The 11,265-nt window shown below is 33.3% G+C and overlaps 1 protein-coding gene across 1 annotated transcript; it reads right to left on the reverse strand.

The window, feature by feature from the left end:
• Nucleotides 1–8,241: 8,241 nt before the first annotated feature.
• LOC142615203 (cytochrome b561 and DOMON domain-containing protein At3g25290-like) lies at nt 8,242–8,957 on the reverse strand. The gene is made up of 2 exons (XM_075787913.1): nt 8,494–8,957; nt 8,242–8,393 (listed from the first exon to the last, which is right to left on the reverse strand). The coding sequence occupies exons 1-2, from the start codon at nt 8,941–8,943 to the stop codon at nt 8,280–8,282; spliced, it is 564 nt and encodes a 187-aa protein (XP_075644028.1). The 5' UTR covers nt 8,944–8,957; the 3' UTR covers nt 8,242–8,279.
• Nucleotides 8,958–11,265: the final 2,308 nt, after the last annotated feature.

Raw genomic sequence — 11,265 nt, forward strand, 5'->3', positions numbered from 1 at the left:
ACACACTGCCAGCTTGGTAATTGCCACTCCATCATGAACATCAAAATCTGGTGCACCGTCAAAGGTCTCATACACAAGTAAACAGCCAACTGGTTGTAAGCTAGAATTTAACTTCTGCTTGTACTGTCTCTGTGCCCAACCTGCGAAATTCACTAGCAGCTCGGCACTTGGATTGATCAAATGCAAATTTAGCAATGACCCCTGTAAGTACAACACCAAATTAAAAGACATCGGCTCTCTTCACCCAAAAACCTATTATAGAAAAAATTTGTAAGAACAACCGATCAGGAAAAAGAGAAGGAAAAGAAAAATTTGTATGGAATAACCATAGGGAAAAAAAGAGTACGTGAAGTAAAACTGCAATTCCAAAAGACTCTTGCATCCAAGCAACTCCACTACAGTAAACACAGAATTGTTAACATTGCAAGCATTGACCCAAAAATTACAGTGACCACGAGTAACACGAACATTAGCACAACTAAGAGATGCAAGGCCTATAAATTCACTAAAATATCACCACAAGCATTCACAATAGTATTTTTTCACACATTTATCAATAGCTTCAAGAGGAATGGAAAAATTTAAAGCAATACCTGAATAAGGGCAGCTACTTGAAACAAATAACACTTGTTTATTGTAAAACAATTATAGCTTAGACTAGAGAAACAGAACAGAAAGCCTTAGGTAAATTTTTTACAACTTTGCAACTCACTACCCATATGTTTCTAATTCATGGCCTACCACTTATGTGTTGGGCTTTGTGAAGCCTAGTTGTGTTTGATCCGGTTGACAACCCGACCTGACCCGAATAATGTTTCGTGGTTTTTTAATGGGAGATTTTCTAAGGCTTAGTCCATGGATCGGAGGCTTGAGCCGACAGGCCCAAGCTGGAGCGCATGGGTTTTTTGGTGATTAGGGTTTTTTTTTTTTGGTGTGGTTTCGTGAGAGAGAAAAAGACTATAGTCGCACTTTGTATTTTTTCCTGATAATAGTGAAATCTCTGCAACTCCGTGGACATAGGCAAATTGCCGAACTACGTTTTTATGATGAACTCATTACTAACAAAGTTTTGTAATAAATATGCTATAATATATGTCTAATATTTTCCAAAAACAAATTTACATAAAACATTACAACAATATCCATGCATCGCATGGGAAACTTATTAGTAATTATAAAAGGGAGAAGTTTAAGGTTTTAAAGATCGGGCTGAGATTGAACTAAGGTCATATCGTGATGATGTCATAAATAACTTAAGAATTATTTTAAAAAATAAATATATTAAATTAGTAAAAAAATAAAAATTGACTAAAATAATTCAAATAAATATAAATATATATATATTTCAAATATATTTTTCATATCATAACATTCACAAGAGAAATAAGTAATATTAAATCATAATCAAACATAAATAAATATTGAGTTTCTCAATCAATGAATATATATATATATATATATGAAATTAATATACTTAAACTTTTTGTTAGAGTTCAACATTCTATGCAAGTCTTTATCTAAATCATGTCTACTTTTTTATTATTCCCAAACCCATTTAGTATTTATGAAAAAAAAAAAAAAAAAGACAAAAACCGAAAGAGGGGCTGACATTGGTTTGTCCATCCATTAAAAAGATAAAGTACAAACACAAGCCCAAGCCAATTTAAGAAAGAAATAAGTGGTTAAAGGCTTGAAAGTATTTGGTACACTATAAAGTGGATGACAGCTAAGCTTTCCTAAGCATTGGTTTGTCTATCTATCGTTTGCAACAACGTGACCTTCATTGTGACAATCAATTAAAGAAAACCTGTAGAAATGGCGAAAATGCAGTGAAAGCGAGGGAGATAGAGACAAAGAAGAAGAATAAGAAGGAATGGCGATGCAATCTCATGGTTTGACAGCATCTCGTGGTTTTTTGAAGTTAGGGGTGTCAATTCGGGTTAGCGTGTTGGGTTTGTGGCATATAAAGGTAGGAGTATTCGACTAAGTGGCTCAACCCGAACCCAACCCATTTAATACTCGTGTCATGATCTTTCAACCCTAACCTGATATGTTAATAAGGCAGGTTGACCTGACCCAACCCACTTGACACGCTTAATAAACGGGTCGTATTGGATTGACACGAATATAATATAACCCATTTCAACATGTATAATATTAATTATAACATCCATATGAAAATATATTTTTTTACATCCTAAAAATAGTGTATACGCTTCAAGTCTTCAACCCACATTCAAATAATATAGTTTAATAAAAACATAACATCTATCTAGAAATAAGTTCTTTACACCCCAAAAGAAGTGCATACACTTCTACCCAAATTTAAAATAACATAGTTCAACAAAAATTTAATATCCTCAGGGTTTGTAAAGTTTCAATTTCCAATTATACCTCTTGTAAGTTTTTGAATATAATTACTCACTTTTCTTTTTAAATTTAAAATATAGTTTGGATATAAAAGGTATTTGACAAATATAAAATCAAATGAATATTTATTTGTTATACTACTTAAACGAGTTATGTTAAATGGGTCATTTTGGGTTGGCACAAATAAATTGGCGTGTCTATTGCTGATTACGCGGGTTGACCTACTTATAACACGTTTTTTATTGTATATCTTTCGGGTTGACCCGCATTTATGACCCAAACTTGCTAAGGCCCAACCTTAACCCGCAAAAACCAATGTCAGGTTCGTTTCATGTTCACGAGTTGGGTCGAATATTGACACCCCTAGTTGAAGCTTCAACAATGGTTGTAAGTACCAAAAAAAAAAAAAAAAACTCTAATCTAAACCTGTGATAGGGCGGTTTCACTAATTTTCTTGCATAGGGCTGTTTTATGGGTTAAAAGAATCGTTTTGATGAATGGTTCATAGTTAACTCGGTTGGACCGTGCGGTCCAGTCTAGGTTTCAAAACTATGTTTACAGATTGTTCAAGCACTTCTTTAACATTGACAATGTTTTGGTTTGGAGGTTGAAGGGCTTTGATTCCAAAAGCATTTTTTTTTTGTTTTTTTGTTTTTGTTTTGGTCTATTTGTTTTGCTGAGAACCCCACAACAAATATTCGTCGCTTCAAATCTGATAATTTAGTGGGGGCTCCTTGGTGGAAAGGATTGGATTCGGCATTGGCATAGGTTAGGCTAATAGGCTCTTTATCTATGGAGGAAGAGAGATTGTAGATATATATAGAGAAAAAAATAAAAATAAAGCAGTGGATGTTCTATTTCCAATAGGCAACAGTTGAACATTTTGAAAAACCTTTTGATCGGGAATAAGAAGAATCACCACTAATCAAGGCAGATTTGAAGAAGGTCTGAATTAGTGCTCAATTAGTTGAAAGAATAGCAAGATATTAATTACAAAAGGAATGAATAAATGGAGAATGTGTACCTAATATGGCAATTGTACAGGTATGAAGGAGTGGTTTAGTTAAATGAGGAGAGGAAGAGAACAAGGAGGGAAGAGAGAGAGTTTGGCATTAGAAAGCTAGAGCTAAAGTTGTAAAGTTTTGTAAGCAATATTAAATGCTATGTTTTAGCTTTTAGTATTATATAGATTTAAACATAATTCATCATAATATAATGATAGAGATGCTATCTCTTTTTATTCTCCAAAGAAAAGTGTGGTATTACATTTAACTAATAAAATAACAGATACAACAATTTAATAAAACCTGCAATGCAACTGACATAACAAATTTCGTAACTTTTTTTTGACAACTTGATGTGATGGCAGATTATGATCTGCAATATATCATTTGACATCATGTTTTCTGCTACCTCAACAATAGTAAAACACTAAAATTTGTTCTATAAAAATTGTCCGTGCCTTAATAAATAAATAAATAAGTTAACCAAAGAAAGTAGTATGTACCACGCTTGTGCTAGTATATTCCACTGATTTACTAAATTGTGAAATGTCATTTTCCATGATTCACATGTCTGCATAAAGAAGAGTTTGGACAAGATGAAGTGACCCACAATCCCATTGCTGTTTTAAAAAAGGTCAAAATGTCAAAAGATGTTCGAGTTTCAGTCAGTTCCAAACTTATCTCTATAGCCTATAATATTAATTTTTTATTTTTGATCTTTGATATTTAAGAATTTCCAAAACATTATTCATTCTATCTTAATTTAAGTTAGCTCAACTGATAAAGTGTCTGATGGTTATATAAGAAATCTGAGGTTTAATCCTCGCTTACACCAAAAACTGATTGGTGTCTTGGTCTGATGATAAAGAGCTATCATCAAGAGCAGACGTCATAGTTTGACACTCTCTTTAAAAAAAAAAAAGTTAACCATAACTGAGGAAAAATGGTCTATTGGTGTACTTGATGAACAATAAATTGCTTGATTTAAGTCAGGTTTTTAATTGGCAAAAACATATACCCATATGGCTTTGTAACATATGAGCTCTCCTATACCGAAAGTGTAGGTTACCACTTTTAATTTTCTTTATAATACACTATACAATTTCTGCTACAAAAGCAGATGCACAAAGATAATAAAAAATATGTCCAGAACCAGAATACATTTATTGCCAATTTGACCTGCATATCTTAAATATTTCCGGTAGCTTAACAAGCCATATATGAGCTTTTATTTAGGCTACTAGTGTTATATTAAGGCGGATAGGTATTTAATAATATATGTATGAATGTAATGGTTGTGTTTGTGTTTGTGTGGTTTTGAAAAGCAAGTGATCACGGTGCACTCTTGGCGTATGCTTGTGGAATGTGAGGGGTATGGTCGGGATTCAAGTCTCCAGGAGATAATTTTACACACATATATTTTTTATTTTTTTATTTTGAAACACACATATGCAATTAGATTAAATTAGAATAGAATTTCTATCTTGTTTTTTTTTTTTTAAAAAGCAGCTGTGCCTCATAAAAAAGAGAGATGAGAGTGTGCAATTAAAAAGGAGTGCCAAGGGTGCCTAAAGAAAAAGGTTTCGCAGTGTAAGTGCAGTCATGTTTGAAGTTGGTGAAAATTTTAGGTAAGTCTACATAAATTCATATAAACTTGACATGATATTGTAATTGATTTTATTATACTGGATTTATTCGGAGTTTCTGACAAGGGTTTTTAACATAAATTTTCGTGTTCTTGGACGTGATTGATATTTTAGATCGGTAATTTTGGTTATAATAGTTTTTAAAGATTGATTTAAAATTTTGTTTTGAGAAGAGATTAAAATTGTTAGTTGATTATCTTAATTCGCATCAAATTGGATTGGACCCAACATTTTCAACCAAACCCACAATTTTACAAAACAAATTGAAATCTCATGTACTATTTTGTTTCTATCAATCAATCCTCATCGAGGCCTGAAAAAACCATTTTGTCTATGCAAAACTTACTCAATGCCATGTGCTATATGTCTTAATCCTCTTTTCTTTGTGGGTGTTTTTTTTTCCTAATACCCTTTGTGTTACATGTTTTATACTATCATTTTTGGTTCTTCAAAAGATGTAATTCAAATAATTTTGTTTTTCAATAAGAACTATTACCATCAAATATGGTTGTTACCTCAAAAATCCTGGAAATATTGATCCAACAAATCTTCCAAAATGATTGGGAAAATGATCCTATCCATTTATCTTAAATTTAATATTCGATGTTATAACTGAAGCTTAAGGATATCATTATATTACAAATCGTTATAACTGAAGCTTGAGAATCACTATAGTTACTAGATATTTTAAATAGTAGCTTGTAACTTAATAACATGTGCCATAAGGAATCAAAGAGGAAGTATCACATGGTAAGAGCTACTGTTGGTAATAGTCGAGGCCTCAAGTATTGATAGTTGACTCATTTCTTAAAGCATGACATACATCCATGTTAAAGTGGAACTCATTTCTTAAAGCGGAGCTCATTTCTTAAGGCATTTGATGATGCACAAAAATCGTTAGTGAATTGATTGTCCACACATGTGCCAATGGATGCACCTGAAGAACAAAAGAGAAGAACCAATCAAAGGCACCAATGGGGTACCAAGCCAAAAACCCTCCGAAGGTTAAGTCAGTGATAGAAGAATCTCCAAGAACTAAAAACTGCAAGAGTTAAGGAGAATTCACGTACGTTAAGTAAGAGGAGGCCTAGTGCATATATAGTGTTTAGAGTTGATCAAGATCCCTTGAATGTAGGGGTTTTCCTTGTAGAGAAGGTTTAGAGTTAAGACCCTAAGATCTTGAGCTTTTCTTCCCATATAGGGGAGACACAAGTGTGGAGTATGGTCTTTGGGCATGTAGTGCAAGTTATTTCCATATAGGGATGCATGAGTGGAGAATACGTGAAGGTTTGTGGGACCTAGTTACTCAACTATCGATATGACCATCTGTCTATTGGTATCACCATCTATTCGTCGATATGAATACGAAGGATAAGACGTGACCATCCATCGGGTACATATGCAACCATCCATCGGACACATAGGTGGAGCACTATTTGTAGACACTTCAAGGAAGTCAAATGAGGGGTTCATCCCAACGGGTCCATAGTTGGCAGGTCCCACCAGAAGAGGCACAAACCTTGACGGGTTAGTGGCAGAGTATTCCATCCTGATAGGTCAAAGTGCTCGAAGGACTTTATTGGATGAAAATAGCCTTATTAGTGTGCAAGTTGGTTTGTTGATTGGACGAGTATAGTGGACCGTCTGCCAAAAGTGTTTCATCGATTTAGACGAGTTAATGTCTGCATGTTTTGGGTGATGAGTAAGGTACCCGACGACCCCTTGATACGTAAAGATCGTCAAGGTGGAGCATGTCAGGTGGTGTCAAGGTACCTGACGACAGGGTCCCTGACGACCCCTTGGTGCAAGACAATCCATTGATATGTGACGACCGTCAGGGCGGAGTGTGCTGCGCGATGTTAAGGAAGGTACTTGACGATTGCTGGGTACCTAACGACTCATTAATACGTGACGACCGTGAGGGCGGAACATGTCGTGCGGTGTCAAGGAAGGTACCTGATGACCGCTGGGTCCCTGATGACCCCCTGGTACCTAACGACCTATTGATACATGATGACTGTCAGGGTGGAACGTGTCACACGGTGTTAGGGAAAGTACCTGACGACCATTGGGTACTTGACGACCCCTTGGTACCTGACGACCAATTGATACGTGACGACTGTCAGGGTGGAATGTGCTGCGTAGTGTCAGGAAAGGTACTTGACAATTGTTGGGTACCTGATGACCCCTTGGTACCTAACGACCCATTGATAAATGACAACTATCGAGGTGGAACGCATCGCGCGTGTCAAGCAAGGTACCTGATGACCGCTGGGTACTTGACGACCCTTTGGTACTTGACTGCTCATTGATACGTGACAACCATTAGGGTGGAGCGTGTTGTGAGGTGTTAGGGAAGGTGCCTAATGACTGCTAGGTACTCAACAACCCATTGATAAATGACGACCTTCAGAGTGGAACGCATTGCATGAAGTCAGGGAAGGTACCTAACGACCACTGGGTACTTGACGACCTATTGATAATTGATGACCGTCAGGGCAAAATACATCGCACGGTGTCAGGAAAGGTACTTAACGACCCATTGGTATGTGACGACTATTAGGGCGGAACGTGTCGCTCAGTGTCAAGGAAAGTACTTGACGACCACTGGATCCCTAGCAACCCCTAGATACCTAACAACCTATTGATACATGATGACTGTCAGGGCGGAACACATTGCATGGTGTCAAGGAAGGTATATGATGACTGCTGGGTACCTGACTACCCCTCGGTACCTAATGACCCATCGATACATGACAACCACTTAGGCGGAGTGTGGCCCATGGTGCTACACTCCCTTTGTGACTGACGATACTTTTAGTAAGCTCATAATGCTTTTGGTGATTGAAGACTCTAGGGCATTAGAAATTTTTTTCTAACTGGTGAAAATATTCCCTATCAGCATTAATCCAAATTATTAGATAGATTGTAATTTTTGTAATGGTACTTTAAATTAAGTAATGTGTTTGAACTTGGTAAGAGAGCATAATAAAATGTGTGTATGTGTTTAGCAGTAGGTTTTTTTAGCTATTACTTAGCATTTCTTTTAATAATCGAGGTAGTCTAGTTTAATAGTCATCAACACATAACATTTTTACTGCTTATTGACATTGATATTCATTCCAGTACGTACACATCTTGATCAAACACCAAATTGAACTCAAAAAGCAATCAAATTCCTTAGAATCTCACCGATTCTCCCCTAAAATTCTTGTACCCCCACATTTTTTTACCAGCATATTCAGGAGAAGGCACCACCCTATATCCCCACCAACTGAAGTATCCCTTTGGAATCTTTATTCTCTGGATTCATGGCGTGTTTAAGTGGCAAACCTTCTACGATTCCCGGACCAACTTGCCAAACATGGTTCACCTGTTTCAGTAAAAGCCAATTATTATATATAATATAGTTATGTTACAATCTAGTTTTTTATTAATTAAGTTTGGTCTTTTTGGTTCAAAGTAAACATTACCTTCTCAATCTTCTCTGGGAACTTCCATTTCGCGAAGATTATGATGTTCCCATTGGATTCCTCAGCTCTTAAGTCCCAAACATCATACAACAGCTTGGTCCCCCATTCTGCTGGGTTATAAGACGATACATTGTAGGTGTTGATGGTTATGTTGTCGTTGTTTTTGAAGGCTAATAAGGCCTGGGATGAAATCATGGTGGGACTTTCTGGGTTTATGGACCATGAAACCCAACCCTCTGGGTTTGGTGGTGGGGCTATGAAGGCAATGGCCAATGTGGAATCTGTAGAGTTGTATGTCCAGTGAAGATAGGCATTTAGGTGTGGAAGATCGGTGCAGTTTGCGTACACATTCTTGTTTTCGAAGGTTTGTGATGTACAGGTTTGTGACTCACCTTGTGAAACCAGCAAAGCTAATGCTAAGATAACCAATGTAAAACAAAGCCTCGCCATGTTATAGTTTATATGTTAATAGAGACAGAGAGACTCTTCTGGGTTGTGGCAATGGTAGTACAATTACAAAGTAGTATATATATACTATATGTAAGTATTATAGATTGGCTATGATTTCCCCTCCAAATGATGAATTTACCTATGTATTTGGTAAATGTGCTCACCACAAGCCCTTGCCAGGTTAGAGTTTTGAGAATTCTCTATATTTGGAAGTTCAATAAAATTTTATTTTATCTAAAAACAAAACAAAATCCTATCTCTTTTTCTGATTTGTATAAATATGAAATATAAAATTATAAAATTTATTATTATTTCATTTATATATGTAAGTACTCCATATTAAATATATAATTATGTGGCAAAATCCTAATTTAGAATTTAAATAAATGATAAAATTTAAATTTAATTATAGGGAAGGAAATTTAAATAAATATTTCATGTAAAATTATGAGAACTCAAAAACATGTGAGTATGGCAACAAGTTTTAAATTTGTTGTCTTCATTTTATTTTTAAATTAAAAAAAATTAATTTTTCCGAAAAAAAAAATTTCCTTTTTGTTACTAAAAATTATACTTTTCATCTTATATTAAGCAAATACACGGTGTCCCCATTAAGCAAAAAAGCTTTTGCTTTTTCGTCATACTTATTTATTTAAAATTTAACCGAATTAGTTTTTCTGAATGTAAACTAACTCTTTTTTCCTTTTTGTTTCTAAAAATAATATTTTTCATCTCATATTTGGAAAATAAGTTATGTCCATTTGGCAAAAAAATTTCCTCCAAATGATGCATTTTCCTATGTATTTTGAAAATGTGCTCGCCATAATTACTAGTTTTCTTAGGATTCTCAAAATGATAAAGTTTAGCTACAAAATTGATTATAACCTAAGGTTACAATCTTACTTAATATCTTTTTATTGAAGGTGAATTTTGACAAATCTACTATTGGATTGCATCTTCTTCTTATATCCTTCATGCTTGCAAAATTTCTAGAAAATTAAAAATCAATAGCAAGGTCATCAATAAATTGTTTAAATGACAAGTTTTGGTAGTTTAAAATTATGCATAAAACATAAATTTATAGATCATATAATTAATAATATCCGATTGACACAAAATTTGACATGTATATTAAGAGTGTAAAGAACATGTAACTCAATGGTTAGATTTTCAAAATATGTAATAATGTTTATTTTATTGAATAAGATTGTAACTTTACGCTATAACCAATTTTAAAGTTAAAATTTGTCTTTCTCAAAACTCAAACCTAGCAAGGATGTGCTCGCCACAATTCCTAGTTTTCCTAGGATTCTCAAAACTTAAACCTGGCAAAGCCTTGCCAGGTTTGAGTTTTGAGAATCCTCTATATTTGGAAGTTTAATAAAATATTATTTTATCTGAAAAGAAAACAAAATCTTATCTCTTTTCTCGTTTGTATAAATATGAAATAGGAAATTATAATATTTATTATGAATGTGTTTGTATATGTAAATATAGATCTTAATTTAGAATTTAAATAAATGATAAAATTTAAATTTAATTATAGGGAAGGGAATTTAAATAAATATTTCATGCAAAATTATGAGAAGTTAGAAAATATTTGACATTGTATTGTATGTCTTTCAAAAATTCCCTTCCCTCTGACCTTATGTGTGATTTTATTATAAAAAAATAAGTGACAAAATATTTTGAGATTAATTGAAAGTCAAATGTCTTCTGTTTTATTTATATATTTTTCTAAAAAATTATTTTATCTCTCTTTAGTTTTGTATTCAAATATGAAAATTTGATAATTTTGATTTTTATTCATAAACATTTATTTTGATTGTTTTTGTATATGAAATTTGATAATTATGGAATTTATTAATGGTTTAAATATAAAATATAATTTTAATTATACATATAGTAGAATATTAATGTGTAAAATTGTGAAAACTCAAAAACTTATGTGGCAAAATATTATGAGGTAAACCAAATATTAAACATCTCAATTTTATATGTATTTTATTTTAAAAAATGATTTTATCTCCACTTTGTTTTGTATATAATTATGAAATTTGATCATTATGATATTTATTATAGACCTTTATTTTGATTGGAATGTATATAAAATATTATGGGTAAAATATTATTTTGGTTCCTAAACTTCATCAAAAGTTGTTTTTTTGCTCTTAAACTTCAAAAGTTTATTTTTCGTCCTGAAACTATTGAAAATTTCTTCTTTCTTCCTTAAATTATTAAAAATATTTCACTTTCTGTCCTTAAACTTAAAAAAAAAAAAAAAACTTTTTTCATTCCTAAACTATTGAAAAATTACCCTAA

This window comes from Castanea sativa, chromosome 11, assembly GCF_040712315.1.
Source record: "Castanea sativa cultivar Marrone di Chiusa Pesio chromosome 11, ASM4071231v1".
NCBI classification, from domain to species: domain Eukaryota; kingdom Viridiplantae; phylum Streptophyta; class Magnoliopsida; order Fagales; family Fagaceae; genus Castanea; species Castanea sativa.